General features: G+C 42.9%; 1 protein-coding gene across 4 annotated transcripts in view; it reads right to left on the bottom strand.

Annotated features, from left to right (window-relative positions):
* Positions 1–1,858: 1,858 nt before the first annotated feature.
* Positions 1,859–24,417, bottom strand: part of PTPRC (protein tyrosine phosphatase receptor type C) — a 644,370-nt gene continuing 621,811 nt past the window's right edge. For all 4 annotated transcript variants that reach the window (XM_086957682.1, XM_086957664.1, XM_086957674.1 and 1 more), the window contains 5 exons: positions 17,884–18,018; positions 17,651–17,773; positions 13,955–14,133; positions 9,468–9,603; positions 1,859–5,021 (listed from right to left, as the gene is read on the bottom strand). In XM_086957682.1, the coding sequence (XP_086813808.1) occupies positions 4,770–5,021; positions 9,468–9,603; positions 13,955–14,133; positions 17,651–17,773; positions 17,884–18,018 (825 nt within the window). In that variant the 3' untranslated portion in view covers positions 1,859–4,769. The remainder of the gene's footprint in view (positions 5,022–9,467; positions 9,604–13,954; positions 14,134–17,650; positions 17,774–17,883; positions 18,019–24,417) is intronic.

The following is a 24,417-nucleotide window of genomic DNA, read 5'->3' as shown; positions in this document are numbered from 1 at the left end:
GCAGCCGAGCTTAAATAAGACGCGCTGTCGGACAGGGAGCCAGTGCAGAGAAAAAAGGAGAGGAGTTACATGATGTGATTTAGAAAGGTTAAAAATCAGCCGAGCGGCCTGGTTTTGAACCAGCTGGAGACGCCTCATGAGGTAGCCAGGCATGCCATGGTAAAGGACATTGCCATAGTCTAGGCGGGATGTTACCATGGCCAGAAGAATTAGTTTGAGCGCGTCTGGGGCGAAGAATCGTGAGACTCTGCGGATGGTCCTGAGTGAGAGGAAGGCTGAGGAAACCACAGCAGATACTTGAGAGTGTAGGGAGAGTTGGTTATTGATTTTGAATCCAAGGGTTTTGACGGAGGGTACAGGAATGGGTGGGGGACCTAGTGAGGGGGGCCAGAAAGAGGAGGACCAGGGACTGGAGCAACCACCTGTCAACACCAACTCCGTTTTATCGGGGTTGAGTTTCAGGTGGTTGAAATTCATCCAGTCCTGGATGAAGGTCATGATAGACTGAACTTTTAACATAGACTCAGGGGAAGAGGAAAGGGAAAAAATGAGCTGGAGATCGTCTGCGTAGTTGTACCCAGAGACCTACAGTTGCTGTAAAGCAAAAATAAGGGGGGCGATGTAGAGATTAAATAAAAGGGGGGATAAAGAAGAACCCTGGGGGACACCACACTGAATGGGTTGAAATTCCGCAGAGAACTCTCCCAGGCGGACCGCCTGAGTCCGGCCGCTCAAGAAGGAGGATAACCATAGTAGGGCAGATCCTCTGATTCCCGCCGCCTCGACACGTGAAAGTAAGATGGTATGATCCACCGTGTCGAATGCGGCGGAAAGGGAAATTTCATGATAATTCAATAAGTGACCCTTCCACCTGAAGCACACAGCCTTTCATTCAGCTTGGCAGGTTGTGTGTACATCCACATTGGTAGTTTCCTGTGGGATTCTGGGCCCAATTACGATTTCGGTCAGATTTGGTCAGAGTTGCCTCCGACCGACATTGTTCCATGGAAGGAACTGACTGACCATTAGTCAGTGGTTCAGACCGCGCAATTAGGATGCGACCGCACATGGTGCGGTCGCAAACTTTCACTATTCAATGGGAGCTTGTGCGGCAGGCTGAAACCACCCGCAACACAAGCTCCCATTGAAAAATGGAAGTTTCTAAACACTGCTGCACCGTGTGGCAGGCACCTCACGTTGTCTGCTACATGGTGCAGGGATGTTTTGGGAGGCACCATAGGTGCCCCTCAGGGCCAAATGCAGAGGGCCAGGGGGTAAGAGGGTCCTGCTAGAGGCCCCCAAAATCAGTTTCCGACAGCCAATCCATGTCGGAAGGGCCAAAATGGATTGGCTGCCTGAAACCAACATCATAATCCCAATGCCAGAAACACCGTCCTTAGGGGATTATGAGGGCTTTTCAAATGGCCCACAAGCTCCTTGAGTCCGTCAGAGCCGCCATCATCATAGTACAGCGGTTGGACTTTAAAGCAACCATGTCGGTCGGAGGTCAGAGGCTTTCCGACCAAAATCTTAATCAGGCGCTCTGTGTCTAATTATATGATGGGGTGGTTTTGGTATGTGTGTAATTTAGCAAGACAACTGGCAGTAAGAACTAGTCCACCATGGAGCACAATGCCAATGAGTTTACATTTCAATTTGTTTCAGATATTACTTAAATGGTATCTGGTAGGATACTAACTTTTGTTGCACACCAGTGTATGTCTCAATTTTTATAAAATTTCTAGTTTTGTTGGCAATTCTTTGAATGAGGCCACACTTGTAATTGAACTTTGTATACACAGTATTACCAAAGCAAAAACAAATAAGTTGTCTGCGCATGTCAGAATCACTGTTTAGATCATAGTTTAAAAGTTGAATTTATTTCACATTTTATTTTGGCATCAAAAATGCTAGCATGGCATCATGGAATATCCTTTGGATTTTATACTAAGCAAGCATTATTTTCTATTTTTGTACCAGGGACATATATCAACAGGTTTTAAGTAACACAAACAATCATTTTAGGTTAAAGGTGGCAAAGTGTGAGATCCTGTATCTTATCACTCATAACATCTACTGACCTTCTCAAAAGTCTCCATCCTTATCTTATTGTTATATGTTGATGAGAAAAAAGTGAAGAAGGGAAATGATTAAATCATTCCTAATCGGTGGTAATTGCTCTAGGTATATTTGGTGCATAATAGTCATCAATTGTTAGCTTGATGTTTCATTATGGGCCGATACTGACCATTTAGAATGCATCCAGGTTCGGAAAGAGACAGTACAGCTGCAATTGCTAGGCCTCATGCCCTCTATTTGGAAACACAAGTAGCTCCAGAAAACCATTGGTCCTATTGGACCTCAGAACTGCGTAGTCCTTAGGATAGTGCGGGCTACAGGGCCCACATCTGGTCATACCCAAGCAACAAATTAGAAAATAAAAAGCGATGGATGGCAATGACTGAATTAATCCTAAATACTGGTAATTACTCTGGGCACGTTCTATCCCACTCACTGGGGCACTACAGACATTGACCAACAATTGATAAAGCAGTCTCTGCACTAATTTCAAGAATATAAAAAAGATAAGGTATGACAGCATCTGTCACAAAAGCCGTCTCTGAGTCCCATTGCATTTGAAATCAAATTTTAGGTTGATCGTTTTTTAAAAAAATGAAAAGGAATTCAGCATTGAAAAGGCCACTCGTGTGTCTGGAATCACTAATGTTCAGGATATTGTTTTTTTAATTAGCTGCACAAATACTTCTGTGCTTTTCTGAAAAAACAACAGTTCTTCATATCATCCTCACACTCAAACTATTTAATTGAGTTTCCTTAATTCACGAAGTGCTCTTTGGGAGCTTTTGGGAGCATTTTCTTCACCTCTAGAAAGTGTTGCTTTGATCACATGCTTCAACCATTGAATTCATTTTTTTATGAAATAGGTATTTATAAGGGTGCAACTGATGCTCACACAAGTCTTTATAAAGCTGGGACAATCGTTGACAATGCACACATGCTTTAACAAGAAGTTTGAACATTTGCCTACTTGGTGAAAAAAGTATAAATAAAATATACCCCTTATCTATTTTTTAAGCATAATGAGACAGTTGCAGTTTTATAGAATTCTGAGGTGCAAACATTTCCTGGGAATAAATCCTAGAACACGAATTATTCTGTTTTGTTTCTCGCAATAACCATTTATCTAGGCTACTCAAAGATTCTACTATTCTCTCTCAGGACAGCAATCACAACGTCTTCATACACATGGGCTATGTCTCAACTTATGTTACAAATTTTCCCTGACACACTTATAAATAAAGTTGATGGGATGATCTCCCACCATATTTGGTACAATACCAGGGCCCCTATCTGTCTAATCTTATTTAATAGTCTAGAACTTCTGATCAGTTATATCCTTATTGAATCTTCAAAAGACTCTAGTTTGTTCTAATTCTATTGATATGTTCACCTCTTTGGTTCTCACCACCAATGGTTTGCACATGATTATAAATCTTTACATTCCTAAATTGTAGAAATTAATTTCATGCAATTAGCAAACTTCAACTAAAGTGAGGTACAATGGGAGAAACTTATAACTAACAGTTAAACAATATGCTATGTTTGGCAAGCAACATGTGAGAACAATATGGAGATCTGAGCTAGGAATAAAAGAAAGTTTGATACATGCTTGCATTACAATTTAAAATGTCCTTGCAAATGTGTAAAACGCCCCCTCTGTTCCCCATGAAGCCAAGGTTCTTTCAAAAACGATCACTAGTCATGTGAAGACTTGGTTTCAGACATAAATCATGTTGAGTTGCATGATTTGGTCGTCTATGTTCAAGATCCCGAGCCTTCCTATTTATTGTACTTCTCTGAAAGTGAATAAAATCAGAATAACATACCCTGAAAAGGTACCAAGTTATTTGTGCTTTTTAAGGATAATTAAAATATTTGTATCTTCCAGGTGGCTAAAAGTCCATCTACAGAGGCAAACAAAGCACAGAGACACTGCTGGAAAAGTCTGCTTTGACTTTACAACTGATAGGAGACTGAGGAACCTTTAAGTGTAGCATCCCAGGAGACAGTATTCCAGCTCTAGTGACAGCTTCGCTCATATGGATTTTTTGGTAACCTTCAGCAAGCACAAGTTGAGTTATTTTGTTGCTTCTTCAACCACTTCTCAGGTCCTTTTTCTTTGTCCCAAGAACCTATCTCTTTACAGAGATTCCTCTAAGTGAATCTTATTGCCAAGTGTTATCATGATGGTCTTACATATGGATTCTTCAAATTAAGACTGTGCTCACAAATTTGCACACAACAGCAACACTTTTGAGAAAAAAGCGACAGTAGCAACCATAGCCTATTATGTATGTTTTTGTAGCTTACTGCACCAGGAAGATTGCATAGTTCTTTCCTGGATGGTTTCAATTGTAGGCATACAATTATTTTAATATACCAGGATTCAAAACAATATTGTATCAAAAACTCTGGGTGATAAACACTCTATCCAAACATTAAAGTTCAAAGAACCGTCATGAAATAAATGTGTTTAAAATCTGTTTCTCAGAAGCATGATCAATACACGTACATACAAATTTACGAATTTTTTAACATCCAGTCCTTTGTTCATGCTTTCGGCACACAGATTCTAAACTCACATCAATGTAACAGTTAAAGCAGCACTTCCTTTCAAGGGTCCTTCAGAAGTAAGTACCATTTATAAGAACAAATTCATTTCCTTATTTACTATTAAGGCATCCTAATCACTCAATTTTCAGTTCAATTTCCTTAGGGCCTGTATCCACTGGGCCATTAGCAGAGGTTGCACTTTCTTTGTCCTCAGGGTGTCCATTGTCTTGTGCAGGCTCCAGGCTCAGTGAGGCACTCTTCTGCTGCCCCATTCCTGTCTCACTCACAACCTCCACGTGATCTGCTTGAGTGCTGTTTTTCTTCAGCTGCCCGTTTTGTGCCGGGTAGGCCATGGCCAGTGTATCGTAAATGAACTGATAATCTTCCTAAAAGACGAATGAATACTTTAGTCAAGATTAATTAAGTGTTGCAGCTATGCACATGAGGATGACATGATCAAATACAAATTAAGTTGCATTTAATTTCCGCTTTATAAAGTACAAAGATTCATGGAATGTTTAACAAGAAGCACTTTGAAAACCTGTAACAACACCAGAGAACGTGGGATAAAAATTTCCCATCAACATTTGCCAGGAGATTTGGGGTGATTCCTGATCATTTTTGGATTCAGACTTCGAGGCATAAAAGAAAGCTTCTTCAAATATAGCTCAAATTTGAGGAATGACTGCAAAGAGGAGACAGTTTATGTGGGATGAGGAATGAAAATGTATTTGGGGCTGGAGTGGTAGATGAGCAAACATGTAAAGGGCAAATTAGACAGCTCAACACAATGGACTTCAATAAGGCAACTCAGTCCGCAAAAGCCCTTCCTTTATGATCTGTGTTTAACAAGCATGGAGCTCAGTGCTGGTAACCATAATACAAGATGTAACAACTAATTTGTAACATTCAGTTGACGGATTGCATTCTCTCTACCTCAGCCTGTGGGCCATGTGCCTGATTCAGAATTTAGTGGACATCTTACCCAGTCACAATGTGAGGCATACCCTGTCCTCTTTATTACAAGTGCCCTATATCCTACGGCACTTGTAATAATGTGGATGGAATATCCGTCACACTGTGACAGAGTCACTCATCTGCCAAACTCTAAATGAGGCCCTACATTGCCATCTACAGAGACTTGGGTGTAGCCGACATGCTGTTTCAGTATGGCAGGGAGAGAGTACACTGAGTGAGCAGAGTAGAATACTGGTATGGCTGGGGTCGCGTAGACGAGACTTCCACATAGGAGCAGCTTGTGCACCAGATTGCCTTTTTGTCAAGGCAAGGAAGAAAAGCCTGGCAATGCTTCAGAAGATACACAAAGCCTCACAGCATCATACAATCCACAAAGTACCACTGAGCAAAAAGCAAACCCTGAACTCCGAGCTTGCCACCATGCCATAAACGTCATAACTTTATCTCTACAGCTAACCAGCAGCAGCAGTCGTTGAACTATTGAGGGCGGAATGCTGGTGCAGCAGCAGCAAAATGGCACATCCTGAGCTTACAGGAGTAACAATAGCCAGTGTGAGGTCTTATAATTGCACACAATTATATCTTTCCTTTCCTATGTTCTATGTTGATCCATGTTGCCCCTTCAAATCTCATGTTGCTAGGTCATATATCAAAGGCATCAGCCAAACGCCCTGTGACAAACTAAAGAGCAAGAATGATTGGGTTTCAAAAATGGATTATGTTAGATGGATAACACACACCCATCACACCTCAAAAACCATCTATTTGGTAGGCTTTTAGTACTGTTGATAATCAAGCTAGGCTGAAAACAGATGCCTCACAAATAGGGTTGAATGGAATCACCTTTCAGTAGTTCAGCTCAGTCCTCACCCTCAGCTTCTATAAGCTGCTTTATGAGGCAGGCAAGATCAAGAACTCTGGTCTCCAATGTGATGCAAATTGTAATAACATCAGCCAGCATGAGACTAAAAGTGAAAGAAGGAAATGACCAGAGTACAAACTTTCTCCTACTGCAAAGCCACATCTCGAATTCCATACTAGCATAGAGCTGTCAAACTTAATCTCTCTATTATTTCTAGAAGGAGTAGAGGACATAACATTTGACAGCACCCCTTTGCTGCAGTAAGTATAGAAGGCAATGGTAAATGGGCTATAGCTGAAGTGCTATACAAATGTGGGATTCATTGCCCTAATTCATACCCTTAAGGTATACATGATATATTAGTAGTGCACAGAGAATTCCATGAAGATACCAGAGTATCAAAGGGAAATTTGTACACAAGCATTCAAAAGGGTGCACATTGAGTGATATGAAAGGATTAACTCAAGAGTAATTTTAAAGAAAGATTTATTAAAATCTGAAAGATTGCCAGAACATAATTATAAAAGATTGATGTTAGTGTCATTTGATCCATTGTGGATTGCTGACTGTGCACAACTTTAACTCTGCTATTATATCTTCATAAAAAATGTCACCCCCCACAACAGATTATGAACAGCTTTATCATATCTTTCAAATGTCATAAATATTGTACTGACACCTGTATGTAAGTTTGCAATTTCACTTCTTCTTGCATCCCACCCATCTCGTCTCTGTGCTCACTGCACTGTAACTAAATTTGTGATTTACAAATAAACATATACATATGTGCATGCCATTGAATGTCGATCACCAGGACTTTGATAGTGCTATAGGGACTGAGAGTGTAATGCCAACAGCTACCAAGCAAAGAGACAACAACAAGGGGTGGAAAAGGAAATGGAGGGGTGAAGGAGAGGAGTAGGCACAGGTAGACCTCTGACCAACTCAAAATGGTAATCCTCTAAATGTTACCACCTTCTCACACACTGCCCTACACGTTGAGCACAACCCCATTTCAGAGATGTTTCTGCAATCTATTGCATGGAAGAGAATCTGAAACCTCCTGTTCACAGAACTCAAGAGCCCCATTTGTTGACAATCTCTAAGTTGCTAGATTTCTTGTCAAATGAGCCTGCAAAGAATTCTTGAAGGCTATGTAACAGAAAATGAATTCTCATGAAAAAGAAAATCAGCAGCCTATTCAAAGGCCTAGCCCATCGACACAATCGAAGTACCTACAGTCCGTACCTGAGAAGATCGCTGATGGTTAATATACTGAATGCCTTGTTAAGAGGACAGCCAGGAAAAGCCGATTCTCCCAAAACCCTAGCTCTGATAATTCGAGAATGTCAAGCCAGAATGCCTTAGCATGTGATCATCATTCTCTAGAGGAAATATAAGCAAAGCAAGCTAAAGCCCTCCTGTCAGACACTTGGCAGTGGATGCATCAATGAATTAGAACAAGGGCCTCTCAAGATTCAACAAAAAATTCAGTGTAACTCATATCACTACCTTGTCTGACATGAGGAAACACAAAATGGAGCGTCACAGATTGTTCTTATTTCACCATGAGCAAATGTCACAGGAGGAGTCATTCTACTAACTGATGTCTCTGATTCCTATTCTGCAGCTTCAGACCTGGCTCAGTCTGCATTCAGATAGAGATGGAGATGGAGAACTATGGAAGGAAAGCCAAACAAGCAGAGGAATACAACTTGAGTTCCGGCTTGGTTTGCCTCATACTCTATTCAATTTTCTGATTTTCGAATAGTTGATAAACACAATAACTAACCCAATATTACCCCTTTTTACCAGGTGGCTAGATTCATAACAGGGAGACACCAGGTCCAAATGTAATGATTTCGACTAGTATCTCGCTGTGAAACTCTAGCCCTTAAGTGTAATTGTCCCTGGAATAGCTACTAAGGATGCAGAACTTGCATTCTCAGGTCCTTTGTTTCACTAGTTTTCCCAGATTCCCTGACAAATCTAGTAAGATTTTCCACCTTTTCTGAGCACATCATAAATTTGAGTGGTGGTTTCACAGGGTTTTTGAGAGTGGGAAGTAGGTAAAATGGGGGACTGTGGGAAGGGCAGGTCCTTTAGTATCAATGCCCTAGGAGTGCTGGTGGGGATTGCACTGTGGCTGGACAGTGCTTGCACCCACAGCCCCTGCGGTGAGGACCATTGCTTTTCCAGGTGCTCATCCCCCCACAGTAAAACCATGCTTAATTTTCTTGCTCCAGGTAATTGTGATGCATCATGCCACTTGTGACCTGGTTGAGCAGTATCTCCATCCTTTGCACGGTCCCTGACTCATAAAAAAGGCTATACAATGGGACTGTACATTTTGTGTTTTCTATACTCCTGTATACTCATGATTGAATCCAATAAGATAAGGTTTTTATTTAGAGCCTGAAGGATGGAGTACTTCCATCAGGGTGGCAAAAGAGTCCACCATCCTTACAGATGTTAGTCCATCCTATTTAGAAACGAGCACTGGCCTAGCATTCAATTTTGTACATTGAAAGGAACTACTGTCCTCCATTTTCTTTCATGGTACAAAACGTTTGGTGGGTGGCTGGCATCATTTTTGAGGGACGTCCACCAAACGTTCAATTTTTGTGTTTTTCAAAAGCAGGAGTTTGCTACTGAAAAACAAAAAAACATATTTTATTTCCCGCTCTGCCAGACTTCATGGCGGTAACAAGCAGCAAAAAATAAACAATACACTTCCATTCTAAATAGAGTTGGGCTGTCAGAGGTAGCTTTCTATCGACAGAGCCAAGCAGGGTCAATAGAAAGCTGACAGTCTGCCCATCTCTAAATGAGGCGGGGACATTGAGTTTGATGCCGCTCAGAACCCTGTCCAACAAACTCAAAATTAGGCCCTAAGTACTGTAGATACATTCAGAAACAAGTAACGACCTGTTCCACTCTGCTGCACCTCTCTTCTTGTATGTTCCTTGACAGTGATGGCAGCTTTACTTACGAAGGTTGTGACGAATCCTGGACGTTCTTTGCGCAAGGACTTTACTGTGTGGAATACATCCACTGCACCTTCAGCTTCTGCACACTGCAAGAGGTTCAACAAGGCACACACTGTGCCTGTTTGCTGGGCCCCATCTCTGAAAAATAAAAAGGCTTTATTTAGATGTGGAGGCCATGTTGTCCCCAGTTCACTCTGCATTCTGTTTACCTCTTAACGCAGATTGATTGCACCAGACTCTCCACTCCTGCACCCAACAACGTATACGTGTTCATAAGTATGTTTTGGGCACCTATGTTGATACAGAATTATTATGGATTGCAAGCACTAGAGAACTACTGAGGACAAGTGGAGTAGCTTGAGATAAACTGGTGCCTCCAAAGTTGAGCTCAGAGTAGTTGGCCATGCATTCCTTGTTTGAGGCCCTTTATACTGTGTTACAATTAGTTGCTCTGCAGATACTGTCCCACACCACTGCCAAAAAACATCAACACAATTGGAATAGTTGGACATTTTTGTAAGGAGTCTGAGCTAGGAAAAAAGAGAGGGATGAAACATGGAGTGAAAACTAACTGCTCGCCTTCCTGAGGAGCCTTTTCTTGTCGTAGGGTAGTATGGTAGGACTTTAGATCTCAGGTTAGACAATGTGGCACTTGCAGAGGAGCAAAATCTGCACCCTCTATATCCTGAAAACGTGGGAATTTGTAGGAGGTGTTTAACAGAAAAGTCCTCCCTCAATTAACATTTTCGTGCTGTCTTCACAAGCTAGTTCTTTCATCAGCTGCACTTTCTTTGGACATGGACACCACAAGTAAACTGAGTATGTTAGTGACTTCCATTGGCACAATTTTCATGAGCAAGCTCTCTGCTTCAGTTCCTAAGGAAACAAGTGTGGCAAAAATAAACCCGAAGATGAGATGGTTTATAGACATGACTGTGACTGCGCCATCAAGACTCCAACCTTTTTGGATGTCCAAATATTAGGAAATATCTTTTTCTTAACTTGATCCTGAGACTAAAACTCATAACTTAAACAAATACATTTAAACCATATCAACTCACTACTGCTGTGAGGTTGTTTCTGGACGAATGCAAATGATATATAAAACATTTGCATAAATACGTAAATGTGTGTTTCTGATCTCATATCTTGATTAGTCAGGAAATGCTAACTTCTAGGTAGCTGAAATACAAACGTATTGGACGATTTAGGATGTACCACCTTTTCTCATGTTTAATTGCAATTGTCAAAAACAGATTGTCAATTTTTGTTATCAACTCGGTTATCACCATCTGACGTTATTTAGCAAGGACATTCAATAGAAGATATCATTTGGTAATACTTAACATCTAACGGTTTGTAAAGGCTTTGTTCATTTTTCCATATATATCAATATTAAAACTTTAATAGCGTTTTCACACTGGCCAACTTAACGAGTTTATGACCAAAAATGCTAAAATGCTGTGACATACTCATTTTTCTTTTCGAAATTTGTGGAAGAAAATCCACAAATGAGATTTTTCTTAAAACAATCTGCACAACTGATGTGTAATAATCTTGAGAAAACATTGCAAAATAACATGTTGAAATGCAAGGCGGGCACGCCAGTATGGCGGTCGTGCCGAGCCCCAGCACCCGGGGGAGGCAGGGCGAACCGCGCACAAGAGTGACCTGACCTCCCCTGAGCCCCACACGTGATTGGCTGACCATGCGTGAACCAGAAGCACTTACAAGAGCTTCCAGTTCACGCGTTCGGCCAACGTCGGCCAAGCCGATCATAACCGTCTTGCCTGACCCCGCGTAAAAAGGCTGTGGAGCAGAGTGAACGATCTCTTTTTCTCGCTCCCCAGTCTGCAGGTCGCATGATGGGTCAGGGCCTCAGTCAGAGGCCCCAACGATTCTATTTCCTCCCCACATCCCCTAAGGCAGATATATTGTATGATTGTATAATTTAAGAGAGTGTACTTGATTAATGCTTTTGTCGTAATGTTGGTATTAAAAAAGGTGTTTTTTTTCTTAACCAAATTGTTCAATTTTCAGGGTAAAGAATTTGTCGTATTTTGTTTGTGTTTTTTCTTGGTTAGGCGGTAAGGTCATGATTGGTGAGCATAGTTTTCCGTCCTTAGCGGGCATCCCCATTGTCAAATGGGGATGCCCGAGGGGGAGACAGAGGGTCTCTCATGGAACTCCAGGTGCAGTTACAGCCAGTAGGTTGGAGGGGTGCGGGGGTGTAAGGGAAGTCTCACTTCCAGTAGGCTGGTTGGCCAATCCCTGCACGCGCATGCGCTCAAGGGTGTAAGGATGCATTAACTGCAGGGCCCCTTTATAGAGATTAACGCTGAGGGCACAGGCGGTCCTGGGAAGGTATCCGTCTGGTAATCTGGACCCCCTGGGCAAGGTCACTCAGGTAAGGAGTTGGGACCTAGCTTGATCAGGATCAGGGGCCGCCAGTCATTGACCTTGCCGTAGGCTGTAACAGGGATATGCAGAATGAGAATATTTTCATCACTTAGATTACAATAGGAATGGCTATGTACTAGAGGCAGGTTAAGGTTAGCCAATTGACATCTTGTACCTATCAATGTATTTGACTTTCTGGGTATTGTACATAATGTAAATAATAGGAATTTCAATGATTTGATTATTGTATGTAATAAAATACAGCCGGTGTTACTATGACCCCTAATCCAAAAAGTTGTGGTGTTTGGATTGTTTGCCTTGGGGGAAAGTAGGGCGGCAAGCCTACACTGGAGCTGGGAGGGTCCCTATCCCCAAGGGTCTTTGGTTTATTAGGGGGAGGGGGTATTAGATGGTTCCAGACCATACTTTTTACAGAAGTTCCAATTACGCAACTGTATTGAAATATTTTGCTGAAAACAAATGCCAAAGTTATACTTTTGTGTTCCAGATTTTCCAAAACTCATGCTTACTAAATAATATTGTACAATTCTCTTTAGTTTTTGTCAATATTGACAATGTTTACTTTGGTAGCAATAGGACTGTGCTGGAGGACATGCTGAGTTCAACACTGCCATGCCAATGCTAACATTTAATTTGACTTAAGTTTTAAGAAAAGTCACAGTAACACTACTGTTTGCGGACCTGATTACAAGGTCACTAGTAATATGACTAGCAATTTTGAGCACTGGAGTTACGATCAAGAGCTGATATGGCAGCTCCTAGAGGCAAAAAATGCACCATTACTAAATGGCCCCTTAGGTCCACAAAAAGGGGAATAAACAGTTAGATTACATGTACTGCCTCTAATTCCCCTGGTTATTTCTCTGCTACAGTCCGCAAGAAGATTTCAGGAGACGAGTCCTCAGGGGAAACTATCAGAACCTCTGGCTTACCATATTACCAGTAATCCTGAGGAACCTAGTAACTTCTATTACCCAGCCCATTAGAGAAAAAAAGCAACTTATAATTGGAGCATGAATAGGTAAATCAAAGAAATACAGTAACAGCAGTGGAGAGTAAAAATTAATTATACACCCTTGGAGAAAGCACTGACCCTTTATCAACATAACATTTTCCCAACACTGTAGCAGATCAACACATTCCAGCTCATTTGGGGAAATGGACTTTACAACGAGGTTTTTACCACCTTGTACCTTTACCACACATTTTTTACTACACTTGTTTTTAGAACGCATATGCTTTTACAACATATGTGTTTACCACGTATTTAAGGTAAGTTCACCACTGTGCAATCCCGCCCCCTGGAAGGTTTTAAGTTGGGGAATTTATTCCCCCTGAATCCTAAGGGTCCCTGGGGGCCAACTAGCCCACCAGGTACCTCCAGTAAGCGCCACAGAGTTGGGGGGTCCAAGCCCATGCCCCTTTTTACACCTGTCTGCAGCGCAGCTCTGTGGCGCTTACTGGAGGTACCGGGTGGGCTAGTTGGACCCAAGAGAACCTCAGGATTCAAGGAGACTTAATCCCTCAACTTACAACGCACCAAAGGCCTGTTTGCACAGTAGTGAAGGGACAGGCTGGGGCCTGATGTGACAAGTGTGCAAACGTACTCCGTGGTGCTTTTAAGTTGAGCAGAGAGGGGTAAAAAGGGGCGTGCCTCTGGACCACCTCTCTGCAACGCAGCCCTGTGGTGATTACTGGAGATACCTGGTGGGCTAGTTGGCCCGCAGGGACTCTCAGGATTCAAGCGGACTTAATCCCCAACTTAAAACACGTCACAGGACGTGTTTGCCCACATGTCACATCAGGCCCCACCCCTCCCTTCACCACTGTGCAAATGCACCCCGTGGCGCGTTATAAGTTGGGGGATTAAGTCTCCTTGAATCCTGAGGGTCATTGTATTCATCTTGTGACACGGTAGAACCGAGTCACAAGATGATTATAATATTCTCGTGCTTTAAAATTAAGGAATGACCTCCTAAAACCAAACACATCCAAACAACACCCTTGGGGAGCTGAAGCATTCCAATAGGAAAGTACAACTGAAACCTAGTTCAAATTGTAAGCATACCTGCAATGAATTAGAATGGGGCTGCGCTTGTCCACCTTTCCTTCTTCCTGTGTGATGTTTTGTGGAAACTTCTCCTTGATGTCCTGAATCATTGTGAGTAACCCGTTGGGATCTGTCGGAAGTTCCTGCGGGTTCCAATTCTCATATTGGTAGTGGTATATTTTTCTGGTTTCTTTCCTCTAGAAAAAAGTATAAAAAAATATAGTTTAAAAGAGGTAATCCATAAGTTGTTCTGCTTGAAAATAGTGTTTAAATATTTTATGATTTCATGTGCAAACCCCAGGAATGGATATTTAGAATTTATTTCAGTTACAAGTTTCATTGTAGGGACATATCATACAGATAAATGGAAAGAATGAATAATGGATTAACACTGAGGTATTTAATTCCTTATGGTTCTATCAACTATGGTAAAACACATCCTTTAACTAATTTTAAGAGAAAATAACTTGCATGCCGAAGTGTAGAAGTTAATGGGCCTGGTTTAGGGATTCACAATGGTTTAATTCTGCCTATTAACAACAGTTGTGTTAAATCTCCTGTGACATTACTACTGCTGGAGTTATTAAGGACATGCTACAACAGGCAATAATGTTGCTGATGGAACATTTATTTGGTATGTTGAAGCCTCAAAGATTAAACATTTCCATGAATGCCACAATCAGATCCTATGTCTGTGATTTATATTGTGTACACTCTGAAATAAATTTGTAACAGGCATAGGTTAATTTGTAAAGTATTTCAATAGGAGTATCTTTTGAGAGAAGGTTGACTATATTTAGAAAAGCCATTCTAGAGCATGAACCACACTTCAGACATAAATAAGGGTGGAAATTTCAGTGGGAACGCATTAGTAGTATTCAGTGTGCACCAGGTCTATAGTGATGAAAGTCCTAAAAAACGAAGAATATGTAGGATCTTCTAACCTAGTGTTCACAGGCAGCCACACAAGAACTGAGAAAGAAATTGCAATTTCAGAGTCTGATGATCAAACCATACTTCGAAAGATATTTCAGTTAATAATTCAGAATAACCGCAGCCAGAAACGTGCCAGGAACTTCAGAATAATAATCAACAGCAAACTAGACATGTCTGCATAAGTCAATACTGTCAGTGCATCCTACTTCCACACCCTGAAGATGCTGAGAAAAATCTTCAAATGGCTCCCAAACAACACTAGAAAAACAGTAACTCACACCCTAGTCACCTGCAAGTTGGACCATGGGAACACCCTTTACCCTGGGATCATCAAGCAACTCACTCGGGGGCGTAACACAGGCCCCCGCAGCCCCTGCATTGCAGGGGGCCTCAAGCTTCAGGGGGCCCCATTAGCACAGCACTCTGGCTGCAGGGCTCCTGATTGAGCCCGGAGGGGGCCCCCGAGCTGCCTTGCAGGGAGGCCCCCTCAAGGTTTGTTACGCCAGTGAACTCACTAGAAGACTACAGACCATCCAGATTTCGGCAACCAGGCTCATAGTCAACCTCCCACACAGAATTCACATTAAACCACATCTCAAGGAGATCTACGGGCTACTCATAAAAAGACACGCTCAAATCAAACTCCTCACAGACACATTTAGGGCACTACACAACTCCAGGCTCCACCTACCTGAACAGTCACAGCTCCTTCCACCAAACGCCTAGACAACCCTGTTCTGCAGGATCCCAACTCGCACACATCCCACACATACACAGAACAAAATTACAGAATGAGCATTCTCTTACATTAGTCCTAAAGCACGGAACAGCCTCTAATTACACAGCAGAGCATCCTTGTCTCAATTTGAATTCTACAAGAATCTGAAGACCTGGCTTTTAAATTAACCAACCTACCATAAGCAATGCTATTCACACACACTTGATTAGTGCCAGGATATACTCATGGATAACATATCATAGCATAACATAACCCAACACAACACAACACAACACAACACAACGTCCCATAGCATAACATAGTGAGGGGTTCCATAGTGTAAATTATAGCTCAGAGGGGAATTTCACATAAAAAGGACATATACTATCAAGCATGTAGCAAACAATCTGGAACACTTATCAGAATGAATGAGCTTTAATGTTAGTGATTTAAATGACACAACCATATTAGGAGTATGTCCTAAGGTGACTGGCCAATGAGAAAAACACTAGTATAAATGTTTTGCATTTTGCATTGTATGACCAAAGGAAACTGGGTGAAAATCACAATAAATTCTACATGAATGATCAGGAATCTCAAGATTTGATAGGATGATGGCACATTCCCTTACTTTAGCATCTCTGTTCTACAGTCTTGCCACCATTTATTTCAAGGGGATTATGGGTATGATTTAAGTAATGGCAGACAGAGTAATTACCGCTGCCATTGCTTCACTCGTGCCTTGGTGAGGGTACCTGCCCGCCGCATTAAGAGGTGTCCGCTGCCCCTAATGGACATCTCAAGCATTTATAGCAGCTCCTAGAAATGCCTTGTAAGTTTGACAGAAAGTCAAGATCTGACAGTATGATGGTACGCTTCCTGTAGCAGCTCTGTTCTACAGTCTCGCCACCATTCATTCCAAGGTGATTAAGGGGATGATTTATTAATGGCACATGGAGTAATTAACTTTGCCATGGCAAAGTACTCCACTCCCACCACCGCAAGGGTGCCCTGCCCACCGCATTTAGAGATGTCAGTTGCCCCTGCGCACATCTCTAACATTTACAGGAACCGCTGTCATGGCAGTTCCTGGAAATGCATTGCATGACGGAGCCATACATCAAACTAACAACTTTTGCCATGAGAAGTTTCTCTGATGCCATGGGGGTCATTTAATAGCTTTTACGGCCCCACCGCCATGTTTGTCATGGCAGTGATAGGTAGTATAAGCTGGACATGTGTCTGCCCAATCGAATTACGGGCCATCAGAGGTGTGTAAAGGTGGCGGGGATGGAGTAGTCTCTGCCATCCATATACTGAAGGTCCACCTGACTCTAAATGAGGTAAGCGGACCTTCTGACTGGGTGAAAGGGTACTCCATTGGCGTTGCACTGGAGTACCTTTTCCACCAACATTTAAATTAGCCCCTAAATTCCATCCAGCTCTACACAAGTTCTCAGAAATTAGGTGGTGGTCTGTCTCCTACTGGGCCACCACAATTACTTCATTAGGAGGTCCACCTATATAGATGAACTGTCAAAATGTAGTTTTGTATTGTCTGAATCCACAATAACTTGCGTATGTCTTCCTGAGCATGCATAGAGTATTGAAACACATCTTTTCTGTGCCACCTATTGTGTATACACTGATGTAACATTTCACCAAGATATGTGAAAAGGACATTTTCTGGCCATTTACCTAACATGTCTTCCAGCGAGTTAGACAACTAAATCCTGTCTACACTGCTGGCACTGAATCTGGCAAATACCTGACCAAAGTGTACTTTTGTTCCTCAACACCAAGGCTTTTCCCATCAGAATCTTTCTTCATTCACTTAGAGTACTCATAATAATTCCAGAAAGCCACACTTATCGACCACCCTTGATAACACCTCAAGTCATTTCACTATCCTCCTTGTGTTCAGTCTTTCCTCTGAATCTCCTCTCAGCATTTTTAAAAGTATCATATATGGATTCTGGAAATGTAGTTGGGAGAGCACAATTCAACAGCTACACTTATCTCATGAATAATGTTCATAAGAAACATTTCAAAGTTCTTACCTTTGCATGTCTAACTTCAAATAACCGAACCGTGTAGCTCTGTGATTTGCTCACATCTTTCACAGAAACTTCAATGTCACCGTATGTTTGTTTTTTATCCCCCCAATATTTCGTACAGGATCCCTTTAGCAAATGTAAAGGAGAAAAAAAGTCATCATTTAACTTCTATATTTTTAATTTCTCTATTTGTAACACACCAAATAGGTTACATGGTAGAAATATGGACAACAAACCTGATTTTCTTCAGTGCATGAAGTCAGCATAACAACACATTTAACTTTCCTTTGAAATATCATGAGCCAGAAGTCGCTCTCTGTATTTTTCAGTGGTCCTTGTGCAGCAATAATCGCCTTTGGAGACCAGTAACCCTAGGAGTGGAAGAGAACATAGATATTACAACCCTCTTTGAAACAGGTTTACATTTTGGAATAACAAAAAACAGGTCTGATTGCACCATATGTATTATAAGCTTAGAGGGTGAAAAGCTATTTGAGGGTGGAATGCAAAGAAAACTGTGGAAAGACCAACCAGATATAAGACTTGGACAAGTAAAAGGAGGTCCTGCAAAAATAAACGAAATACCAGTAGATATGGTGGAAAAGTAGCTGACACTTAGGGTCAATATGGCATTAAAGCACAACAAATGTACAAGGGAGGCACGGACACATAAATAGTTATGTTTCATCACTGAATTGCTCACTGCGGCACCTTGACTGATGCAACCATCACACTTTTGCTTTGTTCTAGCAGCTTTAGTGGGGGCCACCAGTTTCTTAATATATAATTGATAATTTGGAGATGGTGGTCACTATGGGTAGGACCAGTTTAATATTGGTCTCCGACATAGCTATCTGCTAGCAGTAAGTTCCACAGGTGAGCTTTATGTAATGGGCAGAGCCTAATAAATGGTGGAAGGCCTACCTACAACCAGGTAGTAAACAAAGTTTATTATTATACCAATAAATGCTACGAAACTGACTGTTGGCAGAACTCAACATTTACTGCATATTTTATCAGGTTAAATGCAATTGAAAGTGATTTCATTACATGATACACCACGCTTGTAATCTGAAATGATAATAATTGAAACATTCAGATTTCAGCTACAGTTCATCTTAGAAGGGAAGAAGAAAGGGAATGGGTATCATGCAAATAAGAAGTACAACATAGAAGAGAGAGGAGAACATAGGAAAAGGGGAGCATATGCAAGAAGAACAATGAAGAGGGAACATTGGGAATAAAAAGGAAAGGGAAGGAGGAAAAAGTAAAAAGGAAGAGGAGAAAGTGATGGAGAAGTAGATGGGGAGGAATAGGTTACAGAGAGAATGAATGACAGGAGAGAAGAATTATGAGTAAGAATTAGGAGACAAAAATGAAGAGGGAGGGGGACGTAGGTTGGAAGAGGGATTAAAAGAAAGAAAAAGAAAAGGTTGAGGTGAAAGAAGACTGCGAGGGGAATAAAAATAGTAGGGGCAGCAAAGGAAAAGCTGATGAAAAAGTGGAGGACTGGAGCAGATGGAAATGAAGAAAATTTAAAGAAAGACCAGGAGGAGGAAGTGGGCGAGAATTGGTAAAACTAAAAACAACAAGCAGATGATGAGGAGGAGGGAAGGAGCTGGAAGAAGATAACAATAAAGAGTGCTTGGGAGAGGAAGAACATAGGAGGTGAAAAAATGCCAGGATGCAAAGAATGTTGGATGAGACAATAGGAAGAGAAAATGACTTGAAGGAAGAAAGGAGGCAGAAGAGGGTGAGAGGAAACAGGAGGAAAAGAAAATGGAAGGATCGAAAGGAGGGCAAATGTGGAGAAGAAGACTATTATGATAAGGTGCAGACAATAAAGCAAAGAAAAAATAGAAGAGGAGGAGGAAGAAGATGAAATAGGGAAGAAGATGAAAAGAAAGACATTTGGAAAATGGAGTGAACGATGAGGAAGAGAATGAAATTGAAAAAGGGGGCAGTAAAAAGCAGAGGAATAAGGTAAGGAAGAATATAAAGAAGAGGAAATATTAGGAATGAGCTCAAAGAAGGTAGACAATGAGAAAGAAGGAAAAGGACGAAGAAGAGGAAGGCGGAGAGAGAAGGAAGAAAATTAAGAGGACGAGGCAGGGGTAAATGTAGATGGAGGTGAAACATCAGGATAAAATGAGGAGAAAGAAAGAATAGAGGAAGAAAGAGGAAGACAAAAGTTCAATACAACAGCTGAGATATAGAAGGGTATTCTTCCATGTGGAAGATTACAAAAAGGAAGACAAAGAAGAGGAGGAAGAATAAGTGAACAATGTAATCTAAAGTTTGGAAGATAAACAGTGGTATATGAAAGTTGAAGTAGCTGAGAAGTGGAAAAGGAGGATGAAGAAGGCCTGGATAAGCAGAAGGAGTCGAAGAAACAGAGGAAGATGAAGAAGAAGAACATGCCGAGTGGAGTTAAAGATAAAGGAGATGAATAGGAAGAAACATTTGGAAGACGAGAAGGAAATTCAAGGGAATCAGAAAAAGAAGAGAAAAAGTGGAGCAGGAAGAGGAGAAAAAGTAAGGTAACGTTGAAGTGGAGGGGGAAGTATAGGTAAAAGTAAGAAAATGTAAATATCATATCAGTTAAGTTTCATTAGTTCTAGACTGTCTATGTGAAAAATTCATTTAGACTACATTTTAAGAAAATAACTTAACTGTAACATTAGGAGCTTGATTATGGCACATTAATTAAAAAGATATTTGTAGACCACCAATTTAATGTTATGTTATGTTAATTCTGCTTATATAGCGCATGGCTACCCCAGCAATGGGGCGTCCCAGCGCTGCGGACATACCTAGAAGCAGTGCAACACAACAGGGAAAGTGGAGCTAGATGGAAGAGAACAGCCAAGTTTTAATCTGTTTGCGGAATAGCAAGTGGTTAGAAGTGGCCCGAGCCCCAAGGGGAATCGAATTCCACAGCTTCGGCGCCAGATGCCTAAAAGAGCGACCACCAGCTCGGCACCTGCGGATCTTAGTCGTGCGTGCCAGTGACAGGTCGGCTGAACGAAGGGCGCGCGAGGGGACATAGAAGGAGCAGAGTCCCAGCAAGGTTTGAGGGGCGGTATTGTACAGGATTTTATGAATTAGACAAAGGCTTTTGAACTGGATACGTTGTTTAACGGGAAGCCAATGTAACCGATGGAGGATAGGGGAGGTGTGGCATTTTTTTGGCAGAGCGAATAGAGTGCGCGCCGCGGCATTCTGAGCTCTCTGAAGTCTGTTTATCACCGTCAAGTTAGAACCTAGCATCAGGACATTGCAGTAGTCTAGATGGGATAAGACTAGGGCCTGAATTATAGTCTGGCGGATGCATGGCTCAAAGAATCCAAGGATAGGTTTAAGGGAACGCAGGCGACCATAGCAGGTGCCTGCCACTCTCTTGGCATGAGTTTCCATGGAGAGTGAGTTGTCCAACATCACACCCAGGTTTTTAACAGCCTCTTTGGGGACAGGAGAGGGTCCCAGAGTGGGAGGCCACCAGTGTGCATCCCATTTCTCGGTATCCTTACCTACAATGAGTATCTCCGTCTTGGAAGAATTTAGCTGGAGATAGTTCTGTGACAGCCAATTCGATATAGCCAGGATATCTTCCTGGAACTTAATTTGGTCAGCCCCACTGTTCTTAGAAAAGGAGAAGATGAGTTGTGTATCGTCCGCGTATGATGTTAGTTTGATGTTACGATCCCTGGCCAGCATGGCCAGGGGGCGGACGTACACATTGAACAATGTGGGGCTGAGCGCAGAGCCCTGCGGGACTCCACAGTCCAGGGGATGTATGCTGGATGAGTACGGCGGGGCGTGCACTTGGAAGGAGCGGTCGGATAAGAACGACGCGAACCATCCCAGGGCACTCTCCCTGACTCCGATCTCCCACAGTCTCGCAAGCAGGATCCTGTGGGAGACCGTGTCGAAGGCCGCGCTCAAATCCAGCAGAACCAGGGCAGATGTCTCACCCTGGTCCAGCCCCTCCCTCAGATGTTCCGTAACGGCTAGCAGAGCAGATTCCGTGCTATGTTTAGCACGGAAGCCATGCTGAGATTCGTCCAATATTCCGTTCGACTCCAAAAAGGTGGTTAGAATGGAGTTAACATGGGCCTCCATCACCTTGGCAAGATAGGGGAGCAAGGAGATGGGTCTAAAGCTGTCAGGTCTAGTGGGATCTAGTGATGGCTTTTTTAGAAGGGGGACAACTTTAGCATGTTTCCAGGATGGGGGAATGGTCGCAGACTGAAGTGAGTTGTTAATTAGCATCCGCCCTTCTCGTAAGATGGAATCCTGGAATAGTCTGAATAGTTCTGGCTTAACAGGGTCTTCCGGGGAACCTGATTTGACTCTTTTGATCAGAGAGTCCATCTCAGTTTGCTCAATAGATGGTAAGCATTGTAGTAGGAATGGCGAGTCGATGGACCCCATAAGGTTGGAATTAGCACTGGGTCCATCTGAGGTTAAAGAGTTATAAATCCCTTTGACTTTGTCTACGAAGAAACAGGCCAGCTCTTCACATTGGGCATCGGACGCAATTAAGTTACCTGGACCTTCTGGTATCTTGGTCAGATCTTTTACTAGGGTAAAAATGGTTTTGGAGCGATTGGTGCTGGAGTTGATCAGCTCTGTGTAGTATTTGGCTTTAGATAGTTTTATAAGTTTGTGGTAGGCTTTAGTAGCTACTCTAAAGTTAATTTTAGCCAAATGATCATACGACCTCCTCCAGAGGCGCTCCAACTGCTTACATTGTTTTTTCTGTAATGTAAGGGCCTCAGAATACCACGGATGAGTTTGGCCCCGCTTGGGCCTAGAACATTTCATAGGAATGAAATGGTCGAGTGATTCTTTTATCCACTCCCTATAGGCTGTATCGGCCTCGTCCAGGTTGCTCGGCCAAGTGGGGCAAGAGGAATGGAGTCTAGCTTCGAACGCTGCATTGTCAAGCTTGTTCCAGGGGCGTCTCTGCAACGGAGGTGGTAGCTTTTCCCTACATCTAGCAGGAATCTGGATAGTAGTAAAAACCGGAAAATGATCTGTCCAGGTAAGAGGACCGAGGATGGAGACAGACGCTTCCTGGATGTTCGTGAACACCGGATCTAATAAATGGCCTGCCTGATGCGAAGGCCCTTCGACCAACTGGATAAGCTGGCAGGCTTCCATATCGCCCAGAAACTTCAATATAGTGGGCGAGTCTCGACATTCAAGATGAAGGTTAAGGTCCCCCAGTACACTGAAATTAGCTGGCTGTAAGGCCAGTGCAGTGATGGTTGCCACCAGCGATTCTTGAAAGGCAGTGGCTAAGCCGGGGGGGCGATAGATTAGGAGCCCCGTAAGGGTGAAGGTGTCAGAAACCTGCGCCTTAAATACCGCACTTTCACAGTTAGTTATGGTTGTGGGGTTGAGGGTGCAGGAGTAGATATCTTTGAATATCACTGCTATACCACCACCTCTACCTTTTGGTCTATTCTGGAGGCATATGAGGTACCCCCGGGGTAGCGCCAAGGTGGAAATGGCCATGGTGTCATCGGTTAACCATGTCTCCGTCAGAAATAGGAAGTCAGGGGAGTGGTCTACGAGGAACTCATGGATGTCCTCATGATGTTTCACTAATGACCTGCAGTTGAGACTCACTAAGCTTAACTTTGTAGGGGACTTAGCTGCTAAGGTTGCAGGCGCTACTAGTTGGCTAGTCCCTGAGGCCTTGAAGCCACACTGGTCGCATTGAGCGCAGAGAGAGCCAGGGGACCACAAATGAGGTGTACATCCTACCTGTCTTCCGATAGTAATCAGCTCCTCCCGGGCATAGGGGGCCATTGGCTGGCTAGACGGCCAGGGGTCAGGACGACTGGCGACGGACTAGCGCGTGTGTTCGAGATGCAGCCTAAATAATCACCGGTCCCGCCTATGGCGGAATAATGACGCCCTTGGGGGCCGGTCTCAAGGTCAGGAACGCCCTCCACTCAAGCGACACCAGCCGTGGTGGAACGAGGCGATGACCCGATGAAAGGCGAGTAGGCTTTTCCACAAAAAACAGTGAGTGTAGCAACTCAATACCGTAATTTTAAAAGCAGTGCACAGTTACATGGAAGTGAGAATAAAACAAACACAAACGCTGCTGCGGCGCCTCGTATCACAGGCGCGTCCGCTGCGCGTGTGTTCCAGATGCAGCCTAAATAATCACCGGTCCCGCCTATGGCGGAATAATGACGCCCTTGGGGGCCGGTCTCAAGGTCAGGAACGCCCTCCACTCAAACGGCACCAGCCGTGGTGGAACGAGGCGATGACCCGATGAAAGGCGAGTAGGCTTTTCCACAAAAAACAGTGAGTGTAGCAACTCAATACCGTAATTTTAAAAGCAGTGCACAGTTACATGGAAGTGAGAATAAAACAAACACAAACGCTGCTGCGGCGCCTCGTATCACAGGCGCGTCCGCTGCGCGTGTGTTCCAGATGCAGCCTAAATAATCACCGGTCCTGCCTATGGCGGAATAATGACGCCCTTGGGGGCCGGTCTCAAGGTCAGGAACGCCCTCCACTCAAGCGGCACCAGCCGTGGTGGAACGAGGCGATGACCCGATGAAAGGCGAGTAGGCTTTTCCACAAAAAACAGTGAGTGTAGCAACTCAATACCGTAATTTTAAAAGCAGTGCACAGTTACATGGAAGTGAGAATAAAACAAACACAAACGCTGCTGCGGCGCCTCGTATCACAGGCGCGTGTGACATAAAGAAAGAGGAAGTTGAGAATAAAGTATTGCCTATGTT

The sequence above is a fragment of the Lissotriton vulgaris genome, chromosome 1_1, assembly GCF_964263255.1.
Source record: "Lissotriton vulgaris chromosome 1_1, aLisVul1.2, whole genome shotgun sequence".
Classification (NCBI taxonomy): domain Eukaryota; kingdom Metazoa; phylum Chordata; class Amphibia; order Caudata; family Salamandridae; genus Lissotriton; species Lissotriton vulgaris.
The sequence above is the reverse complement of the archived record's forward strand: the minus strand, read 5'-3'. Positions and strand labels throughout refer to the sequence as shown.